The sequence below is a fragment of the Lynx rufus genome, unplaced genomic scaffold (genome assembly GCF_022079265.1).
Source record: "Lynx rufus isolate CCGP_SWC_20201006 ecotype Redwood Valley unplaced genomic scaffold, mLynRuf1.p SCAF_17, whole genome shotgun sequence".
NCBI lineage: Eukaryota > Metazoa > Chordata > Mammalia > Carnivora > Felidae > Lynx > Lynx rufus.
Window position 1 is genome coordinate 826,157 of NW_025814831.1, and position 23,776 is coordinate 849,932.

A 23,776-nucleotide genomic window follows, 5' to 3' on the forward strand; every position below is an offset into this window, starting at 1 on the left:
GCAGTTCGTGAGTTAGAGTCCCACATCAGGCTGTGTGCTGACAGCTCAGAGCCTGAAGCCTGCTTGGAATTCTGTGTCTTCCTCTCTCTCTGACACTCCCCCGCTCATGCTGTGTCTATGTCTCTGTCTCTGAAAAGTAAGAAATAAATGCCAAAAAAAAAAAACACAACAAGAACAAACACTCAGATCAATGGAACAGAATACAAACTCCAGAAATGGACCCACAAATGTATGGCCAACTAATCTTTCACAAAGCAGAAAAGACTATCCAATGGAATAAAGACAGTGTCTTCACCAAGTGGTGCTGGGAAAACTGGACAGCGACATGCAGAAGTATGAACCTGGACCACTTTCTTACACCATACACAAATATAAACTCAAAATGGATGAAAGACCTCAATGTAAGTCAGGAAGCCATCAAAATCCTCCAGCAGAAAGCAGGCAAAAACATCTTTGATCTTGGCCACACCAACTTCCTACTCAAAACGTCCCAGGAGGCAAGGGAAAAAAAAGCAAAAAGGAACTACTGGGACCTCATCAAAATCAAAAGTTTCTGCATACTGAAGGCAACAATCAGCAAAACTAAAATTCAACTGACAGAATGGGAGAAGATATTTGCAAATGACATCTCAGATAAAGAGTTAGTATCCAAAATCTATAAAGAATTTATCAAACTGAACACCCAAAACACAATCCAGTGATGAAATGGGCAAAAGACATGAATAGACACTTCTCCAAAGAAGACATCCAGATGGCCAACCGACACATGAAAAAATGCTCCACATCATTCATCATCACGGAAATGCCAATCAAAACCCTAATGAGATACCACCTGACACATGTCAGAATGGCTACCTTAACAACTCAGGCAACAACAGATGTTGGCGAGGATGCAGAGAGAGGATCTCTTTTGCATTTTGGGGGGCAATGCAAGTTGGTGCAGCCACTCTGGGAAACTGTATGGAGATTCCTCAAAAAACTAAAAATAGAACTCCCCTACGACCCAGCAATTGCACTACTAGGCATTTATCCACGGGACACAGGTGTTCTGTTTCAAAGGGACACATGCACCCCCATGTTTATAGCAGCACTATCAACAATAGCCAAAGTATGGAAAGAGCCAAATGTCCATCGATGGATGAATGGATAAAGAAGAAGTGGTAAATATATACAATGGAGTATTACTTGGCAATCAAAAACAGTGAAATCTTGCCATTTGCAACTATGTGGATGGAACTGGAGGGTATTAGGCTAAGTGAAATGAGTCAGTCAGAGAAAGACAAACCTCATATGAGTTCACTCATATGAGGACTTTAAGAGACAAAACAGATGAACATAAGGGAAGGAAACCAAAATAATATGAAAACCTGGAGGGGACAGAGCATAAGAGACTCATAAATATGGAGAACAAACAGAGGGCTACTGGAGGGGTTGTGGGAGGGGGTGTGGGCTAAATTGGTAAGGGGCACTAAGGAATCTACTCCTGAAATCATTGTTGCACTATATGCTAACGAATTTGGATGTTAATTTTTAAAACTGAAAATAAATACTAATTAAAAATTTAAACATTAAAATATTGTAAGAGAAAATAATGTGTAATCATGCTGTTGAGGTAAATATTTCTTAAAGATTATGCCGAAGCCTCCATTAATAAAGGTAAAAATCCAAAACTGAAAAAAAAGGAATTCTTCATATTGTCACACAGCCATCCACACAAACTAATATTGAAGTGCATCCCCCACCCTGTCATTCACTAATACAGAATCAAATCTAAGTCTGGAACTTGATATATATGTCAGAAGACATGCAAATGGGGCTCCCTCTGTGCTGATAAAACCAGCCCAGCCCCGACCCTGCAGCTGGGAGACGAGCCCCAGCCCCAGGAGTCCCAGGTGTTCCCATTCCGTGATCAGCACAGAACACACACACCTCACCATGGAGTTTCTGCTGGGCTGGGTGTTCCTGGTTGCTCTTTTAAAAGGTAATTCATGGTGAACGAGGGACACTGAGTCTGTGAATGGATATGAGTGAAACAGTGGATGTGTGACAGTTTCCTGACCAAGATGCTTGTGTCTGCAGGTGTCCAGTGTGACGTGCAGCTCGTGGAGTCTGGGGGAGACCTGGCGAAGCCTGGGGGGTCCCTAAGACTCACCTGTGTGGCCTCTGGATTCACCTTCAGTAGCTATGGAATGAGCTGGGTCCGCCAGGCTCCAGGAAAGGGGCTGCAGTGGGTCGCAGATATTAGTGGTAGTGGAGGTAGCACATACTACGCAGACTCCGTGAAGGGCCGATTCACCATCTCCAGAGACAACGCCAAGAACACGCTGTATCTGCAGATGAACAGCCTCAAGACCGAGGACACGGCCACATATTACTGTGCAAGAGACACAGTGAGGGGACATCACTGGGAGCCCAGACACAAACCTCCCTGCAGGAGGGGATCAGCACTACCAGGGGGCGCACATTATGCACAATTCTCCTTTGTGTTCCCAGGCACAGGTGCAGATGGAGGTTACAGGCAGGTTTCCTGTCAGGGTCTGGGGCTTCCTCTCCACAGAGCAGTTTCCCCAGGGAGCCTCCCTTGTTATATGATTCTATGTTTACCTATTAACTCTCTGAATTAGCAACTGGGTTGTCATAGGGAAACTAGACTAACATGCACAAAGACACAGTTGTTTGCACTTGCTTACTCCGGTCCCTCAACATGAGTGAATTACAGATTTCCTGAGGCACAACAGCTGCACCTTTACAGGATACCCAGATGCGCTCCCTGTGCAGCCAGGACCACAGGATCCCACAGCTCCTCCTTATCCTCACCCAGCCCTTGTCCCAGTCAACCAACGTGACACTTTCTTCATAGCACTTTGCTACTCAGGACTTTAAATGAGCTACAGCTTTATTCAATTACTCTAAAAGAGAGACAAACAATCTCCATGTATTAGTCAAGATTCCCCTGAGGAACAGAACCCAAAGGTCATTGGTTTCCATAACTAAATATGTTGAGAAGTCCCATGATCTACACTCACAAGCTGAAGACCCAGGAAAACCAGTGATGTAATTCTTGTCTGATTCTGACTAGTGTCTAGTCTCAGAACCTGGAGAGCTGATGATGTAACTCTCAGAAAAAGGGCCGGAGGAGACCAATATTCCAATTCAAACAAGCACATGGGAAGTAAAAATGAGGGAATTCGTCCTCCATCTGCATCAGATTCTATTCACAAACTTAATGGAATGGGTGGTGCCCAGGCAGAAAGAAACCATGGATGGAAATGCCAATCTCTTCTGGAACACATCACAGACATCCACAGAAACAGTGGTGAATCTGGGCACCCATGACGCAGTCAAGATAACCTATAAAGATAATCATGACAAGTTAACCTCCTGTAAACGTGGAGCTCAAAGACTGAAGATTTAAAAGTCGATCCCATCATTGGGGTGGAGTCTGGTGGGCACAGCAGTGCTCCTGTGGAGGAGGGCAGAGGCCCATAAGGGGAACTGTGGTCTGAGTATCCCCTGGGTCGCATGGGGAGAGACAATTCCCTTCGTGGAGTGCATTTGGGAGACAGAGCATTGGCTCTCATAGGACAGGAGAGCTGACAGGCACCATTAAAATTCCCTGATCGTTAGCACAGGAGCTTCTTCTGAGAGCAGCTAGCTGGACGCTGCCTTCTTGTTGTTCTTCACCATGTACTCCAAGCCCCTAGTGTTCATGCAACTGCCCATCTGGGGTAAACCAGCTCCAGGCACAGCACATCAAGACCCTCTCCCAGAGGATCAGTGGGGTCCCTGTCATATTGAGTTCACAGAATTTGGACTTTTCAAACCCAGCTAGAGCTCCTGAGATAAAACATAAGAGCCCTGTGCCACCAGGTGGGCCAATGGCTTGGACGCAGACAGAGTGAAAGCAATTCTGACGGAAGCCTGGGACCCACAAGTGTTCTCTCTGTGTGAGGGCTTCCTGAACAGGGGAGGCTGAGAACTCCAACTCCTGGGACTAGAGAGGGAGCTGATGCCAATATTTCCTCCCACCAATCAGCATGGACAGATTTCACTCAGCAGCACAGCATCCCCAGTGGAAGCTGAGCCACTAACACCAAGCTCCACCTACTCCAGCCCCCATCAAGTGCTTGCTTACTAGGAAAGAGTGCCTGGCAACCAGACCACCACTGCACCCCTTCCTCCAAAGACCACCGTAAACCCCCACATGCACCAAGTCAGCTGATCATACAGTGAGGCATATCCTCACCTCTAGGGGAGATAGGAATTAGCTTCTTTTAACAAGTAGACCAAATTTACCTAGTGAAAACTCACAACACTGGGCACAAGGTCCAACACTCCCCACTGGAGGCAAGGAGAAAATCTGCAGAGGACTCTCCTGAGGGACAGAGGAGCCAAAACACGACAGCACAGTGCCATGGAACATAAAACAAATGCTTCATGAAGTGTCAGGCCCTGGACAATATGTGAACACTTCTCTAGAAAGTATGTAAACACTTTCTAGAAGTAGAAAAGATAACAGTATTTTCTAAAACATTTAAGAAGGCAGAGACATAGACAAAAACATGATGGAGGAATTCATCCTAAAAGAAAAAATGATAAAAGGTCATTGTGAGGGATACAATTAAACACATAAACTAGGGGCACCTGGGTGGCACAGTCGGTTGGGCGTCTGACTTCAGCCAGGTCACGATCTTGCGGTCCGTGAGTTCGAGCCCCGCGTCAGGCTCTGGGCTGATGGCTCAGAGCCTGGAGCCTGTTTCCGATTCTGTGTCTCCTCTCTTTCTGCCCCTCCCCCGTTCATGCTCTGTCTCTCTCTGTCCCAAAAATAAATAAACGTTGAAAAAAATAAAAAAATAAAAATAAAAACACATAAACTAAAATGCCTCAAACAGAATTGCTAAAAACTCTCATAATGAAACAGGATTTTCAAAAAGTATCATAAGGATACTAGCTGTGCTTGAGGAAAATATATGAGACATGAGGGATACCCTTACTGCAATCAGAAAAGACCTAAAAACTAGTCAGCATGAAATTATAAATGTTTTAACCGACATGTGAAACTGATTGGATATAATGACCTCAAGGCTGAAAGAAGCAGATGAATGAGGAAGGGACATAGAAGATAAAATTATGGGGGAAATGAAGTTGGAAAGAAGAGGAAACTTAAAATATTGCATCACAAACGTACACTTAGGAAAATCGGCAACTCCATAAACTGTAATAACATTCTTTTGAAACGAGTCCCAAAAGAATAAGAGGGAGAAAAGGGGGTATACATTTTAGCTGAGTGAATTATAGTGAAAATTTCCACAAGCTGGGGAAGGAAACAGACATTTACATCTAGGAGGCAAAGAGAACACCCATTAAAATAAAAGCTAAAATAAAAAGCAGGCCAACACTGAGACATATCATAGGAAAATGGCAAAATATACAGATAAAGAAAAACCATAAAAGCATCAACACAAAAGAAGTTGCTAACTAACAAGGGAAGATTAAAAAAAAAAAAACTATGGCAGATGTCTCTACAGAAACCTTCATGCAAGTAGGGAGTGACATCATATCCTCAACATGCGCCTTTGAAAATTATGCAGCTAAGTCACAAGATACAGTATCAACATACTGAAATCTGCTGCATTTCTACACAGCAATAATGAAGAAACAGAATGAAAAATTTAAACTATCCATCGTGTTTACAATTGCACCAAATATAATAGGATACCTAAAGAGTTAAAATATCTATGCTCTGAAGTCTCTAAAAACGGTGAAAGAAACTGAGGATGACACAAAGAAATGGAAACACCTTCAATGCTCATGGATTTAAGGAGCAAGGAGTGTTGAAATGTCTATGCTACACAAAGAAATGGGAGACTTCATGATTATGGATTTCATGCTATATTACAAAGCTGTTCTTATCAAGACAGTAAGCTACAAGCACAAAAGAGACACATAGATCAAGAGAACAGAAGAGTAAACCCAGATATGGACTCACAAATGTATGGCCACCTCATCTTGGATGAAGTAGGAAAGACTATGGAATGGGAAAAAAGACAGCCTTGTCAACAAAGGGTGTTGGGAAAACTGGACCAGAACATGCAGAAGAATGCAACTGAACCACTTTCTTACTCCATACACAAAAATAAATCCAAATGGGTGAAAGACCTAAATATGAGACAGGAGACCATCAAATCCTAGAGGAGAACACAGACAGCAACCTCCTGAACATCGGACATAGCAACTTCTTACTAGACGTGTCTCGAGAGGCAAGGGAAACAACAGCAAACTTGAACTACTGGGACCTCATCAAAATAAAAACCTTCTGCACAGCTAAAGAAAAAATCAACTAATCTAAAAGGCATTCCACAGAAATTAAAAAGGTATTTGCAAACCACATATCTGATAAAGGCTTACTATCCAAAATCTATAAAAAAAAACTTCTCAAACGTTGAAAAAAAAAAAAAAACTTCTCAAACTCAACACCCAAAATACAAAGAATCCAGTGGAGAAATGGTCAGAAGACATGAGGAGATACTTTTCCAAACAAAGCATTCAGATGGCTAACCGACACACGAACATATGCTCAACATCACTCATCATCAGGGAATTACAAATCAAAACTACAATGAGAGATGACCACACACCTGTCAGAATGGCTACAATTAACAACTCAGGAAACAACAGATATTGATGAGGATGAGGAGAGAAGGGAACCCTTTTATACTCTTGGTGGGAATGCAAAGTGCCCGGACCATTCCAGAAAACAGTTTAAAAATTAAACATTAAACAACCTTACACTCCAGCAATTGCTCAACTAGGAATTCATCCAAAGCATACAAAACTTCTGATTTGAGGAAGTACATGCACCCCAATGTTTACAGCAGCATTAACTATGACAGCCAAACTGAGGAAAGAGACCAAAAGTCCACCATGTGATTAATCTGCTATATGTATAGAATGGTATATTACTCAGTCATGAAAAAGAACGAAATCTTGCCATTTGCTAAGATGTTGATGCAGCTAGAGGGTATCATGCTAAGCAAAGTAAGTCAGTCAAAGATAACAAACACCATATGATTTCCTCATATGGGGAATTTAAGAAACACAACAGATGATCTAGGGGAAGGGGAAAAAGAGCAAGAAATCATAAAAAAAACTCTAAGGTTAGAGAGCAAACTGAGGGTTGCTGGAGGGCAGGTGTGTGGGGGATGGGATAATGGGTGTTGGGGATTAAGGAGGCCACGTGTTGTGATGAGTACTGGGTGTTCATGTAAGTGATGAACCAATAAATTCTACTACTGAAATTAATATTACACAATATGTTAACTAACAAATATTTAAACACAAATTTAAAAAATTTAAAAAGTACAAAAAAGGAAGGAAGAATTGTTGTCACAAATTGTCATGAACATGGAATCTAAGGTAGTGAGCCTAAAGTCTTGCATTTACTCATTATATCCCTAACTGATGGTGGACATAAATTAACATACTCATGAATTTTCACAGCAGTGCCAGGTGGGCTGGAATTCAAACCACAGCTGCCCTTCCCAACTCCACTGTGCCCACACATCATAGGCAGCTTGTCCAGACACCTGCACAAGAACCCAGGTTGGGCCTCAGCAGGGACCCACATCTGCAGAACTGGAAAGTGTGGACAGTTGACGCTTCCTGAGAAGCTCTGGATTTCCTTCCCCGAATTCCTGTCTCAGCTCCCTTGTCTTCCTTTCCTGTCTCTTGAAGAGAACCATGTCCCCTCTTAGTGGTTCATGAAAGTGAGGGGATATATGTTCTATAAACATTCAATATGACAGATAACATACAAGGGAACAAAAAAAAAAAAACCCATATGATGCAGCCTGTCTCACGGCTCCTATTCCCAATGAGGTAGAGTAAAAATAAGCCTAAGTATTCATTTGATCAAAAACTGCACAGCACGTTGGAAAAGTATTAAGAAATGAGAAGCCTGGAAGAATTCCACAAATGCAGATATGAGCTCCCCTTGGAAGGAAGAAGAAAAATTACAGTCCCAAACACGCAAGAGTAAAATAATTTTCGGAAATGATACAAGAGCTTCAATGCGTTCTATTCATGAAGTGTCTAAAATTGGCAATGCAAAAAATGGATTTTGAGGGTTTCACAAAGAATTGCGAAGGAAAAATTGTGTCAAGAACTCAGTTGTGTGCACAGAGCTCAACGGCTCCTGAGACATATAGAAAGCCCACCACCTGAAAAGGTAAACGTGTTTGTTGACCACAGGAGCATATCTATCAAATCTGATGAGCAGTCTGGCCAAAGAGACACAGAATGGCAACTCTTGTGAAATTTGAACTTCAATTTCATATATTTCCACATAATTTCCATATATTAGGAAAAACCATGCCACGAAAATGATTTGCTAGAGTCTGTAAATTTAAAACCAAAAGACAAAACTCTAAGTCACCAGAGACCAAATAGGGAACACGTCAACATTGAGAGAAACCAGAAAAAAACAAGACTTTTAGTTACATTGTAAGTCAAGAAATCAGTGGGGTGCCTGGGTGGTTGAGTTGGTTAAGTGTCTCACTTCAGCTCAGGTCTCAATGTCACGATTTGAGGGTTTGAGCCCCGTTGTCAGGCCCTATGCTGACAGCTCAGAACCTGGAGCCTGCTTCAGATTATGTGTCTCCCTCTCTCTCTCTGCTTTTCCCCGCTCACGTTCTGTCTCTCTCTCTCTATCAAGAATAAACAGTTTAAAAAAATATTAGTCACCAGCAATCATTCATCAAGAAAATGAAAACTATAGCTAAGAACACAACACCTATAAAAAGAAATGGTATCAATAGACTTTGTGAAAATCAAATACGCTTATCTGCCCACATGAATACCAATAGTAAGATAAGTTACAGAGTAAGAGACAACATTCACAAATTGCATAACCACCAAGGGACCTGCATCTTGAATATGCTAAGAGCCCTCAACAGTCAATAGGAAGAAAGGAAACAAACCTCCATAAAACAAGCACAGCCTTGTGTGGTAGACATCCTATCCTTGAGGTTATAGACACATTAGTTACGGACTGGAGAAGACTCTTCACACCATCGACTGTCAGGGAAATTCAAATCAAGAACTCAATAGATGCCCTATACACACATCGCAATGGCTCCGGAATGAAAACAACACTGACAACAACATCCAGGTGAGCATCCAGCATACGTGGGGCCTCAAACAATGCAGGAAGGATTGACAAACAAACACCAGCTCTGGAAAACCGTTGGCTGTCGCTTATGAAATTATACATGGATGACATAAAAAGGAACCTGGAGATACCACTCCCGAGTATTTGTCCCTGAAGAATGAAATCCCATGCTCAGAAAATAAATGGTGTGTAAATATTTATAGCATCTTTCTTAGTGTTAGAAGCTCAGAATAAGGCAAAAGTCTTTCTAAATATAAAGGAATAAACCAACGATGAAACTTCCATCAATGGGATGCTTTGCCAGAGAAATGTGACACTATTGATGCACACCTGAAACCAGGTGAAACTCAAAGACATGATGTGGAGGGAAGGGCGGTAGTCCCATAATTACAGAGGTGGTGTGCCCTGGGACATTCACACAGCCAGTCCATGGTGACACTGGTTTGGTTGGGCATTCCTTATCTCTTTCTTTCCCAAACCACATGATGAGATACTCTGCTTCATTTGAGAGCACTCCTATGTTCAACCACCCTTTGATGTATGGAGTCTCCACAGACTGAACCCTACAACCTCGGACTCCTCTGAATGGAGAGTTGTTGAGGCCATAGTCTGATATGTGTTCTGACAGGAGCTGTTCCCTCCACTGTCCCTGGCTCTGTCTCTCTCCTGCAGATGAGCAGGAGTAGGTTAGGAACCATCCACTGAAACTATTGGTCTCCTGCACCTGTGTCTCCCACAACATGAGGCCCAGACCTTCCTCACACTCAGCTGGAAATGAAGTCAGTTCTATAGGAACAGATTTGCTCCTTGATTTAGAGGATTGCTCCATCTCCCCCTTACCCTGGGCAATACTCTGGGCAAAGGTCTGCAGCTGCAGGGGGTGTCAGGGACAAACAGGATTCCAAAGAGTTTGGAAACTGAGGGCTCTGTTTAGGGGTGGCTGGCAGCTTCACTGCCTTGTGGCTTGCTTGTCCTGGTGGCATGAGACTCCTACCATACAAGTCAGGTCTGGGGTGATCAGGTTCCCAGCATCCCTAGTGGACTGTGCCCAGGGCAGAGCTTCCTTCCTGGGAGTGGGGTTGCACACAATGAGTGAGTCGCACATCTCAGTGGCACCTGCTGGGGCTTGGCCTCAACAGCAAACAGCTTAGGGTCACTGACATCCTGTCTCTGGTCACCAGGAACCATGTGTATTGGCTACAACAGTCTGGAGGGGAGGTTGCAGCCAGGCTCAGTGGCACATGCCTATACTCCCAGTTACTTGCACTGGAGTTTCTACTTGCTGATCTGGGGTGGGAAAGGAAAAGAACATACCTTGTTCAAATATTCTAGGTATTCTTTCTGGTAGTATATTTTCTGCAATAAAAGCTTCTTCATGGGATGTATGCCAACATGGCCATTTGCAGGCACTATAAATACATGATTTGAGTTTTTCTTCAAATTCCAGTTAGTTACCATGCAATGTAATACTAGTTTCAGGTGTAAAGTATAGTGATTCAACACTGCAATACAGCACCCAGTGTTCATTATGAGCACTCCCTTTAATCCCCATCAACGACCTCCCCATCCCTCCACCCACCCTCCCCAGGGTAACCATCAGTTTTTTCCCTATAGTTAAGTATCTGTTTCGTGGTGCTTACGTGGTTCCATGGGTTAGGCCCACGACTCTTGATCTGGGCTCTTGTCTTGATCTCATTGTTCCTGAGATCGAGCCCCACTTTGGTTTCTGCACTGACAGCACGACGTTTCCTTGGGATTCTCTTCCCATCTGCCTCTGCCCACTCCCATTCTCTTTCTAAATAAATAAGTGAACATTGAAAAAATCGCCTATTTATTGGTTTGCCTCTTCTCTCTTATTTGTCCCTTTGCCCATTTGTTGTTTCTTAAATTCTACATATGGATGAAATCATATATTTGTCTTTCTCTGACTTATTTCAGTAAATATAATACTCTCTAGGCCCATCCCTGTCCTTACAAATGGCTAATGTCATTTCTTTTGTGGCTGAGAAATATTCCAGTGTGCATGGACGGGGTTATGTAGATATACCACGTATTCTATACCCATTCATCAATCAGTGCATACTTGGGATCGGTTGTTTCCATACCTGGGCTGTTTGTGACATAGCTTCTATAAAGATAAGGGTACAATTCCCTTCAATTAGTATTTTTGTATTGTTTGGGTGAATACTTAGTAGTGCATTTGTTCTATCGTAACGTAGTTATATTTTTAGCTTTCTAAGGAACCTCCATGTTGTTTTCCATAGTGGCTGTGCCAGTGTGCATTCCCACCAGCACCTCAAAAAGGATCCTCTTTCTCGGCATCCTCACCAACACCTGTTGTTTCTTGTGCTGTTGAGTTCAGCCTTTCTGACCAGTGTGAGTTGATATTTCATTGTAGTTTGGATTTATATTTCCCTGATGAGGAGTGATGTTGACCATCTTTTCATGTGTTTATTGACAATCTGTTGGTCGCATTTGGAAAAATGCTTATTCATGTCTCCTGGCCATTTTTTAATAGGATTATTCAGTTCTGGAGTTGAATTTTATACCATATATAGAAAACCTGAAAGACTCCACCAAAAAAAAAAAAACCCGCTAGAACTGGTACAATAAATCTGTAAATTTGCAGCATACAAAATCAACATATAGAAATTTGTTACATTTCTATACACCAATAATGAAGCAGGAGAACGAGAAATCAAGGAAACAATCCCATTTAAAATTACACCAAAAACCATAATATACTAGAAATAAACCTATGTAAAGAGGTAAAAGATCTGTACTCTGAAAGGTGTGGGATATTTATGGAAGAAATTGAAGAAAACAAAGAAATGGAAAAATATTCCATGCACATGGATTAAAAGAAAAAAACATTGGTAAATACCAATACTATCCAAAGCAATCTAGACATTCAATGCAAATAATTCAATTTCCTGTCAAATACTACAAGCATTTTTCACAGAGCTAGAACACATAACTCTAAAATTATCATGGAACCACCAAAGACCCCAAATAACCAAAGATCTTGAAAAAGAAAAAAAACCTGGAGCCATCACAATTCTGGATATCAAGCTATATTACAATGCTGTAGTCGTCAAGACAGGATGATACTGACAAAAAATAGACACATAGATTAATGGAAAAGATTAGAAAACCCTGAAATGGACACATAACTATATGATCAACTAATCTTTGACAGAGCAGGAAAGACTATCAAATGGAAAAAGTCCCTTCAACAACTGGTGTTGGGAAAACTGGACAGCATCGTGAACTTGTCATGAACCTGGACCACTTTCTTACATTACACACAAAAATAAATACAAAATGAATGAAAGACCTAAATGTGAGACAGGAAACCATCAAAATCCTAGAGGAGAACACAGACACCAACCTCTTTGACCTTGGCCAGAACAAGTTCTTACTAGACGTGTCCCCAGAGGCAAGGGAAACAATAGCAAAAATAAACTATTGGGATCTCATCAAGATAAAAAGCTTCTGCACAGCAAAGAACAAATCAACAAAACTAAAAGGCAACTGACAAAATGGGGGGAGATATTTGCAAATGACATCTCAGATAAAGGGTTAGTATCCAAAGTCTATGAAGAACTTACCAAACGCAACACTCAAAAAACAAATAATCCAGTGAAGAAATGGGCAGAAGACATGAATACATATTTTTCCAAAGAAGACATCCAGATGGCAAAAAGACACGAATAAAGATGCTCAACAACACTCTTCATCAGTGAAATATAAATCAAAACCACAATGACATACCAACTCACACCTGTCTCAATGACTAAAATTAACACTACAGAAAACACAAAATGTCACCAAGAATGCAGAGAAAGCGAAAACCTTTCACATTGTTGATGGTAATGCAAACTGGCGCAGCCACTCTGGAAAACAGTGTGGAGATTCCTCTAAAAATTAAAAACGGAAGTATCCTGTGATCAAGCAATTGCATTTATCTAAGGATACCAAAGGTATCCAAAGGATACCAAAATGCTGATTTGAAAGGGCACATGCATCCCAATCTTTATGGCGGCCTTATCAACAAAAAACAAATTGTGGAACAGCCCGAATATTCATCAACACATGAATGCATAAAGAAGAGGTGGTAAATATATACAATGGACTATCACTTAGCCATCAAAAAGAATGACATCTTGCCAATTACAATAATGTGGATGGAACTACAGTGTATTATGCTAAGTGGAACAAGTCAGTCAGAAAAAGTCAAAATCCTATGATTTCACACATTAGTGGAATATAAGAAACACAACATATGGAAAGGAAAAATAAAATAAATCAAAACAGAGAGGGAGGAAACCAGAAGACACTCTTAAATACAGAGAACAAACTGAGGGGAAGTGGGGGAGGTGGGCTAAATGGTACGTGGCCATTAAGGAGGGCACTGGTTGAAATGAGAATTGGGTGTTATATGTATGCGATGGTTCCCTAAATTCTACCCGAGAATCAGTACTACACTGTATGTTAACAGACTTGAGTTTACATTAATATAATACAAGACAATTATATATAGAGAGAGACTACCTCAAAATAGCAAGCTTCTGCACAGTGAAGGAAACAATCAACAAAACAAAAAAGCAACCTATGGAATGGAAGAAGATATCTGTAAATGACATATCCTCAGGGTTAGTTTCCAAAACGTATAAGTTTTTTTTAATTGTTTCCAAATTATCAGTAGAGAGTGTGTCCATGTAGTTCAGCACACTGTTGTGTGAGAAGCAAAACTCGTGTCTTCCACTTTTATATTGTGGTAAGATCTCACTGAACATGAGACCCACACTCTTCACAAAATTTTAACCATACATTACAGTATTGTTAACTACAGGGGTAATGATGCGGGGACCCCTCTAGAACTTAATCATCTTGCATAACACAAAATCATAGCCCTTGAGATCTACTCCTCATTGACCCTCCCTGCCAGGCCCTGGAAACTGCCATTTCACTCTCCATTTCATTGTTATCAAAACCCAAATTCAGCTGCCTGTTGCTGGAAAAGTCAATGTTCAAAGTTTCAGTTTTGTGGGAAAGGAATTTGAGCTATAGTCAGAAGGTCAGCCACTGGGGAAAAGGCAAACTCTTGTCCAAATGCCAACTCTGACGTTTCTCCCTGACCCAGGGCGTTTTAAAGCAGTAAAGGGTACTTAATCAAGCAAGGGAGTGCCACGGTCAATACCATCTTTTGATCATGGGCAGACTCCATGGTACAAGCTGCCAAAGTAACCTCAACTTCCCTGCATCTCCAGCTGAAGAGGGAAACAAACTACATGGGAGAAGACGGCCAGAGGCCAGGAAACAACCACCATAAGGGATTAGAGGAGAAAACCCCTGGGGCTCACACATGGTCAGCAGTACTTTCTGTTCTCCCCAGCTGGCATAAGAAAATACTAAAATACAACCTTGTAGTTCACCAATCATCACTCAGAATACTGAGAAATGTTTTCCTCAGTGAACTCAGAGGAACCTTCAAAGCAAAAACCAAAAGGATCAAATGGCTTGCAAACTAATAGCCAAGGAGAATAAGACACATAAAACTACAAAGCGATTTTTTGCATCACCCATAAAGGTAAAATTGACAATGTTTACCTCCACATCACAAGGAAGCAAAAGCAGTGGTCTCTGTAATGAGGAAAAGGAGTCATCCAAAGAAAGTGACCCAGCAGTACCACAGACATGGAATTGGCAGAGAAGTTCAGGGTGTTATAACTGCATAGCCCATATGCAAGTAGCGGGAGGAAAGATTGAAGGTGTTGACTAGAGCCATGCCTCTGGGTCCAAATCCCTACCCATGTCCATGTGACCACTCTTGACCATGGCCCACCTGCCCCTCCCACATCCACCCCAGCTGAACTGATGTGCAGGGTCACCCAATGCCACACCCTGGGAATGTTGCCTAACCTCACAGGCGGCCCCCAGGTGCAGGGTGCTGGCCACCTGGCACAGTCCTCTGTTCTGTCTGATGGTCTAGACCTGCCTTGGCTGAGGATCCTCCATTTATCCATTCTCACTGGCAGATGTCCCTGAGCAGGGGCATGAGGCTGGCAGACGGCCAGGTCACCCTGAGGACGCCCCTCTTGCTGTTTGCACTCTGGGCAGTGCTGGCTCCTGTGCAGGGTTCTCAAGGGCATCCCTCATGGTGCTACATCTCCTCTGAGGTGGTAATTCCCAAGAAGGAGCCGAACCACAGCAAAGGCATTCAGATGCCTGGCTGTCTGTCCTATAGCCTGCGTTTTGGGGCAAGAGACATGTTATGCACATGCGGCACAAGAAACTCTTTTGGTCCAGACTCTGCTGATGATGACTCAGGATGCTCAGGGAGCCTTGCAGATGGACTACCCTTTCATGCCTCCAGACTGTTACTACCTCGGCTACCTGGAGGAGATTCCTCTTTCCATGGTCACAATTGACACAGGCTATGGCAGCCTTGAAGATATCATGGAGTTGGATTAACTTGCCTATGAAATGAGACCCCTCGGTGATTTCCAATGGTTTGAACACTTTGTTTCTCAGAGAGTCGCAAACATCTGTGCAATGGGACCACTTATAACCTAGGATATAAGGAGGACAGGGGACCCCCTGTTCCTCAAGGAAATGCCAGTGCAGCCCCAAGGATCTCTAGTAAGTTCTGTTCATCCCATCACGGAATTTTCAAAGGACTTGCTCTCAGTTTCAAAACAATGTATAGTGTGTTAACCACGTGGAAAAAAGTGTCCAATTCCTAATAAGGCTAGTTAGCTTAATTGAGTCAATATTTCATGGTATTGATGTAAGTTATTGGTTTCATGGTCATTTATACTGAGAGACATCAAGCTCACACGGGCAATTATGTGTTGCATCAGAGTCCTTTTTCTCTTCAGTAGTATGAGTCAAAGTATTTTCGATTTCTTAAAACACATTCACCCTTAATGTGATTTGAGATGGGCCCCATGAGGTTCATGGCAGTCCAGTTGTATATTCTATATGCCATCCACCAATGGGTTATATGCCATCATTCTGAGTTATTTAGGCAGACATTATTTACTCTTGTCTGTCATAGCAACACATCAGATGGCAAGAAATTGTGGCTTGTGCCTTGACACTGATGAATGTGCTTGCCAAAAAAGGTCCAACTGCATTAGGACCCAATTAACTGGTATAATGGAAGCTTTCAGTAATTGTTCCTTCATTCATACGCAGCACATAATGAATTGTGGAACAGGCAAGTGCAGGTTCAACACTGAAATGGTGCATTTAAATAAAAGCCTGACCCACTATCATTATGGAAACTACATAGTGGATCCAGGAAAGCAGTGTGACTGCGGCTCATTCAACCAGTGCTACAGCAATCTAGGCTGTATGCGTGATTGTATCTGAACCCCTGGGGGCAAATGTAATACAGGCAGACGCTATACAGACTGCACCAACTCCTCTGCTTGGACACTCTGCAGAACAATCGAAGATATACTTAATTTTCCAGAGTCCTGCCATGGGTTGTCCTTGTCGGGCCCTGATGACTTCCATATGCAAGATGGAACCCCGTGCACTGAAGAGGGCTCCTGCTATTATGGAAACTGCACTGACCGCACTATTCACTGCCAAGAAATCTTTGCAAAAATTCTGGAAAGATGAAGATGTCTGCTAGACCATAAATCAAAAAAGCAGCCGACGTGGACACTGCAGAAGACCCCGGGGAATTCAACGCTGAACCTGTTCCCATACAGACGTGCCGTGTGGAAGGCTGCAGTGTAGTAACGTCACCCATCTCCCTCAGCTGCAAGAGCATGTTGGATTCCATCTGTCTGTGATCCACGGTTCTGGTGTTTGGGGCTGGATTCACATCGTAGCACAGGAACGACCCAGATTGATCATGTGAGAACTGGTACTTCCTGTGCTTCTGGAAAGTTCTGTCAGGATACCTACTCCAATGGCAGTGGGGCTCAGCTGAATTATGACTGTATCCCAGAGAAATGCAGTCACAGAGGGATGTGCAACCATAACAGGAACTGCCACTACCACATAGGCTGGGATCCTCCATGGTGCACGGACAGGCACTGGTGGGAGCACAGACTATGGACCCCTCCAAGAAGAATTCAGTCAGTCAGGCAAAGTCATGAATCCATGGTATATCTCAGAGTGGTTTTGGTCACATTTATGCCCTAATACCTGCATTCATCCTTGTTGTTTCTGGAAATGTCAGAACTATAAACACAGAGAAAGTTAAGGAAGAGATATTTGGACAAGACAATCCATAATTTAGCCTCCAGACCCCTGAACAACTATACACAATGTATCTGGTGCATCTGTAAAAATACAGTATTGAGGCGGCACAGCTGACATCCACGTTTCCAAGGGTCTGCGGGAGACACAGGGGTCCTCAGGCACATCACAGCTCTGACACCAGGTCTCTCATGGGTCACCGACCAGCACTCTGAAATAAAACTTGAAAACTGCATGCTTGTGGCCTTTATGTAGTTTTTAAGCTTGTAAGAGCCCAAACTGAGCCTTAGTTTCTGGGAAGAGGACCTGAGTCACAGCTGTGTCATGAGCGGAAGTGTCTGCTTCCAGAATTAAGAGAAGTTGACACAAGCTCCTTTATTGGCAACTTCATGAGTTTTCTCCAAAACTACGTTGTTGTGGACTGAAAAGTTTCTCATTCTCCAGGTAATCTGTCTTCTCCCAGTCCCAGGTGGGCTCAGGATAAAGGAGAGCTACCACCCACCCATACTGCCTGTCCACACGGGGGTGTCTGCGGGCTGTGAGGGAAGGGGACTGGCATTAGTTTCCACCTAGCTCAAGCTGTGCATCTCTGGAGAGCAAATTTCCAAATGTGGGAGACTGAGACCATGAGGCTGAAAGGAGCACCCCACAAATCAATCAGAAAGGTAGGCACAAGTGTCTATGGATGACTCTGGCATCTAGAGGGAGCTCGGTGAATGTGAATCCCTGCTCTCTTTCTCTTGCCTACTTTTCAGTGAGTTTACGTTAGATAAGAATCTGCCTAGGGTTCCCACTTTGGTTTTCCAAGCACCTTCTAGAATAACACAGAGGTGAGCCTGTGAAAGTTAGCGAATTCAGCCCCATCCACTCCCAAGAAATCCTGTACTTGCTACCCTGTTTTCTATGTCCTGATCATTGCGAATGTGGGATGGAGGCCCGCCCTTCCCTGGGTCCTTGTGCCCTCTTGTTCTGGGCTGTGTAAGTCATAAATCCTGTGCTTCCATTTCCTTTGTTGCGGGTGTACTGAAACCCCACCTTCAGTCACAAGGGTCCTGCACATCTCATGTACCCCAAGCAAGAGCTCAGATGACTCGGGAGCTGCCTGTCACCCACTGTGACTTGCTGTTGCCACTTCCTTCAGCAGGTCACAGTCTACAGGTTCTTAATTCAGTCCAGAAGCTGAGGTCCCACAATACATTTATCCCCAAGGATGGGATTGGGAGCCTAGCTGATGCCCCCCTACAATGCCTTAGACCTAAGAATGGCTCACTCATTCCTCACCCTCACGTCTCAGCTGCTGTGGGAAGGAGCTGGTGCTTGCTGGTGGTCTGTAGCTTTGATTTGGGCTTATGCCAGCTGTTTCCAGAAACCCTCACCCTAAATTATCAGTGCCATAAAAGGTCAGACTCCCTGCAGAGACCAACAAGCAGGCACCAGTCTGGGGGTGCAGGGGTGTGTATTTCCTATTTATCGCCAAAGGAGGTGGGCACCGAGGACAGTGTTCCTAGATTAGTGTCGAAGAAGACGCCAGCTGCTTGGTCCACTGTGTTGCAGCCAGCACCATGGTGTTGTGCTTGATTAGCCAGCCCTAGCTAGTGATGGAGGCAAATCTACAAGGAGCATCATGGCACCTAGGGTGGAGGACTTGGCCAAGGCAAGCTCCCCCTAGTGGCTGCAATCCTCGCTGCTGCCGCCAATGGCTCCCCACCTGTCAGGTGTTGAGTGGGACACCTCAGTGTGGGAGGCCACAGAACACAAGTCTGGGAAGAGCTAACTTCTACCCCAGATTTTCCCTGTCACGATCCACTACACCTACATGTCCAAGGACCAGCGTGAGAGACAGAAATGGTGACAGGCACTATACCATCATGGAAATGCAAGGCTCCCTAGAATCATTTGACCAAAGGGAGGGAGACAAGGACATTGATTGGCTTTTGTGGGTCTTCGTCATTGGCTCCGAGCTGTTGCTTACAGCACTTGACATGCTGCAGCGGACTGGATTGGTCCAAGACCGCCAAAGTCATCATTCACTGAAAAATTCAAAGTATCCACAGCCTGTTTACAGAGACACCCTAGAGGAGCCTCCAGGCTTTTCATTGTATCAAAAGACCATGATAAGCACGCCAAGGCACAGGTCAGGGGACACAGACAAAAAAAGGGGGAGGCTCTGAAGAAGACGCTCCCCAAGCCCCCAGAGCCCACAGAGGTAGGAAGAAAGAAGCTCTGATTCCTGGGACTTGGATTTTTATGGCATGGCAGCACAGGCCCACTGGGAGAGGTCAAGCCCAGGTGACACCATCCAACTCTAAGATAGAATGGGGACAATTCAAAGAGTGTGGGGTTTTCGTTTTTTGTTTTTGCCTTCTGTCATGTGCCCAAGATCCTTGACCATTTCCAACCTGGAGTAGAGACCCTTGACGACACAATCTAAGGAGCTCTTCATGAAGGACCACTCTGACCTTAAGGCTGTGCCATTACATTCACAGTGGGGGAACAGGACGACATAGGTTCCTGTCCACCTGACAAGAACCTGATCTCAGGACCCACTGTGGAGACGTCCGGCAGAGGAGGGCCCGCGTCCACGCCGACCAGAGCTGGTTTCGTCAGGACCCGCTGTGGAGGATTCAAGAGAACTAGGGCCCACGTCCAAACCCAGAAGAACCTGGTCTCCACAGGACCCCCTGCAGAGGATTCGGGAGGACTAGGGCCCAGGTCCACACTGACAAGAACCCGGTCCTCTCAGGACCCACTGTAGAGAATTCAGGGGGACATAGCCCCGCGTCCACACTGACAAGAACCCAGTCTCTACAGGACCCGCTGTGGAGACTTTGGGGAGACGAGGGCCCGTGTCCACACCAACAAGAACCCGGATTCGTCAGAACCCGCTGTGGAGACTTCGGGTGGACGAGTGCCCACGTCCACACAGACAAGAACCCGGTCTCCTCACGACCCACTGTGGAGGATTCAGGGGGACGTGGCCCCGCGTCCACACCAAGAACCCAGTCTCCTCAGGACCCACTGTGGAGACTTCGGGTGGACGAGTGCCCACGTCCACACTGAGAAGAACCCGGTCTCCTCAGGACCCGCTGTGGAGGATTCAGGGGGACGTGGCCCCGCGTCCACACTGAGAAGAACCCGCTCTCCTCAGGACCCACTGTGGAGGATTCAGGGAGACGTGGCCCCACGTCCACATGGACAAGAACCCGGTTCCTCAGGTCCCGCCAAGGGAGGAGCAGGGGAGGACAAAGCCAGCCCCCGGGAAGAGCAGCTTCCGGAACCCGGAGGCTGAGGGGGGCGCTGTTCCCCAGACCCTGGGGGGAAAGGACCCTGCGCGGCGTCGTGCGCGGCGACACTGTGTCCCCCGCGGGGCTTACCTCACCGGCGCCGGGCGGCGGGGCCGCGCGGCCGCGCGGCCGTGTTCCTGCTCCGCGCCCACTCGGTTCCCGCCGCTTCCTCACGCGGTTCGCGGTCCGGGAGCGGGGTCCCCTGGCGGAGCTTGCACTCCCGCCGCTCTGGCCTCGCGGGTCCCTTCAGCCTCCGCGCGGGGCGGGGTGTCCCTCCCGAGTCTGCGACGGCGCCGTGGGGAGTTCGGTGCGACACCCCGGAGCTGCAGGTCGCTCCGGGCAGGACAGACGTGCTCACGGGAGGTCGGTTCCTCCGCGGCCAGGAGCACAGAGCAGCTCTCCGCCCCCGGGCGCCTTCCTCCGTTTCTGTCCCCAGTGCCCTGTCCTGGGACAGCAGGCCTGCCACCTCCTTGCTTACATTTCCTCTGGGGCACGTCGTTCCTTCTGCTGCGGTTGGGAATGGCACCGTCTCTTCCTTTCTCTTTTCGACGGGTCGTCAGGAGCGTGCAGACGTGCACGTGGTGTGTGTGTGCTGATCTCCGATCCTGCGAGTGTCCTCGTTTCTCCTTCCGTGGCCCTTGGAAATCACGCCGCCAGTTACGTTACCAGCAAAAGTGGGTTTGTTCAGGAGTAGCGGAGAATGGCCATCCGGGCCCAGCAAGCTGTGGCAAAACCGCGGCCTGGTGGGGAGCTCACGGAGAGGAACGCTGTTTCGCGGAGAAGAGGAAGTTGGGAGGCTGGTTTTGAAGCGAGGTCCGCAGGAGGAGAGCAGGGCTGCAGGGCGAGCAGGCGCCTCCCGGGCCCGGCTGCAGGCGCGGTGGGTTTCCTGTAGGGGCCGCAGGGCACAGCTTCCCCTGGCTGGGCCTGAGCCTGGGGCTTCTCTCTGCGGAGGGTTCTAATCCTGGGTCTGTAGCGGTGGGTTGTTCCCGAGCCTGACCCTGGCTCCCCCTTCCAGCCTCCTCTACCTGCCTCACGAGTCCACTTCGGTGAGATGTCCCTTCATTCGTTTTCGCAGTTCTAACAGCTTATTAGTGGCGTCTTGTGGACAACCGGAATTCCAAATCCCACTGCTTCCGCTGCACCCAAGACACGTGGCCGCCAATTGAACCCTCCCACGTGCCTCTGGCTCACGTGCTGCCTCCTGCAGGGCCCGTGGCCTCTCCGCCTGGGTGAGCTGCGTCTGGGCGTGGGCCTACGTCACAGCGTTTGACCCCTCTCTTGGTTCTGTCATGTGGGGCTGACAGGGTTGTTTGGAGGAGACCTTTCTCTGTGATTTCAGACGTGCAGTGAACGTGTCACAGCAGCGCAAATACGCTTTACCTGAACCCTGTTTCTTTTCCGCGTTTGCCACTTCACATGAGATACTTTGGTGCGTTTTAACCCAAACGGGGACGCCCTCCCGAGAAACCACCACAGAACCCCAAATGAGGAAATCCCTGCGTTTCCACATTAGAGCCCAGACCACAGGCCCACTTCAAGAGTCCCCACCTGCCCCACTGTGAAATGTCTTTTCCCATTCTGATCCGGTTTCTTTTGGGTAAGTGCTCCTGAGACTTTCCCCTATCTGTGTAACTTGGGGGGATTTAAAGAGCAAGATGGTGTCTGAGTGGGCTTTTCTAGATGGCTTCTGTCACTGAGGATGTGTTCTGCATTCACCCATGTTGTGACGTGTATCAGTCCTTCCTTTTTAAATTCTGATTAAATGTACGTAACATAACATTTACCACATAAGTCACTTTAAGCATACAGTTGTCTGGCATTAACTGCATTCACACTGTTGTACATCCATCTCCAGAACGTTGTCGTGTTCCCTGAGGGAAACTCTCTATCTGTTAAACCCTAAATCCCAATTCCCCTTTCCCCTCGGCCCCTACAGCCACATTCTACTTGGTGTCTCTGAGTATGACTTTTCTGGACACCTCACTTAAGTGGAAACATACTGTATATTCCTTCTGTCACCGGCTCATTTCACTCAGCATAATGACTGCCAAGTTCAGTCGGTGTGCTAGTGTGTGTCAGAACTCTCTTCCTTTTTAAGGCTGGATCATATTCCATTGTGTATATACTACATTTTGTTTATTTACTCATCTGTGAATAGTTACTTGGGTTGCTTCCATCTTTTGGCTGTTGTGAAGAAGCTGCTATGAATATGGGAACATGAACACCTGCTCAAGGCTTTGCTTTAAATTTCCACATGTAAGTGCAGATGTGGAGTTCTGTGATAGCTTTCTGAGAAACCAGTATTCTCTACAGCCACAACATTTTACTTTATTTCTTTGGATGACAGAATAATATTCCTGTTTAAGGGTCTGCCCCAGGTTGTTTATCCATTCACACACCGATAGGCATTTGCATAGTTTCTACAATTTGGCTATTGTGAACCGTGCTGCTATGTATGTGCACATGCACTTTGTTTAAACAACTGTTTTCAATTCTTCGAGACATACATCTAGGAGTAGTATTGTTGGGCCATATGGTAATTCTATGTTTTTGTCTTTCTTTGGGGGGGGGGGAATTGCCAAACTATTTTACACATAGTCTCCACCATTTTACATTTCCACAAGCAAGGTTGAAGGGTTCCAATTTCTCAACATCTTTACCAACATTTGTTATTTTGTAGTTGTATTGATTAGAGCATTTTTAGTGCGTGTAAAAGGTTATCTCACTGTGGTTTAAATCTTCATTTCCATAAGGACTATTGATGTTTAATATCTTTTCAAGTGGTATTCACCATTTGTATGATTGCACTGGGGAAAGATATATCCAAATCCTTTGTCCATATTAAAAATTGGGTTGTCTTTTTGTTGATGAGTTGTAAAAACTCTTTATACTTTCTGCATAACAGGCTCTTACCAGACAAATACTGTGCAAATATTGTCTTCCATTAGGCTTTGACTTTTCACTTTGGGGATAGCATCTTCTGGTGTACAAAGGTTTCTAATGTTGAGAAAACTAAATTTATCTACTTTTTCTTTCCTTGCTTGTGCTTTAGTGTCATCTCTAACAACATTGCTAAACCCAATGGTCATGAAGATTTATC

At 45.2% G+C, this 23,776-nt stretch overlaps 1 gene segment (V, D, J or C); it reads left to right on the forward strand.

The window, feature by feature from the left end:
* The first annotated feature begins 1,864 nt into the window (after positions 1-1,864).
* Positions 1,865-23,776, forward strand: part of LOC124512394 (immunoglobulin heavy variable 3-23-like) — a 29,589-nt gene continuing 7,677 nt past the window's right edge. Inside the window, 1 exon segment of the V gene segment in view lies at positions 1,865-1,981. Coding sequence covers positions 1,936-1,981 — 46 coding nt within the window.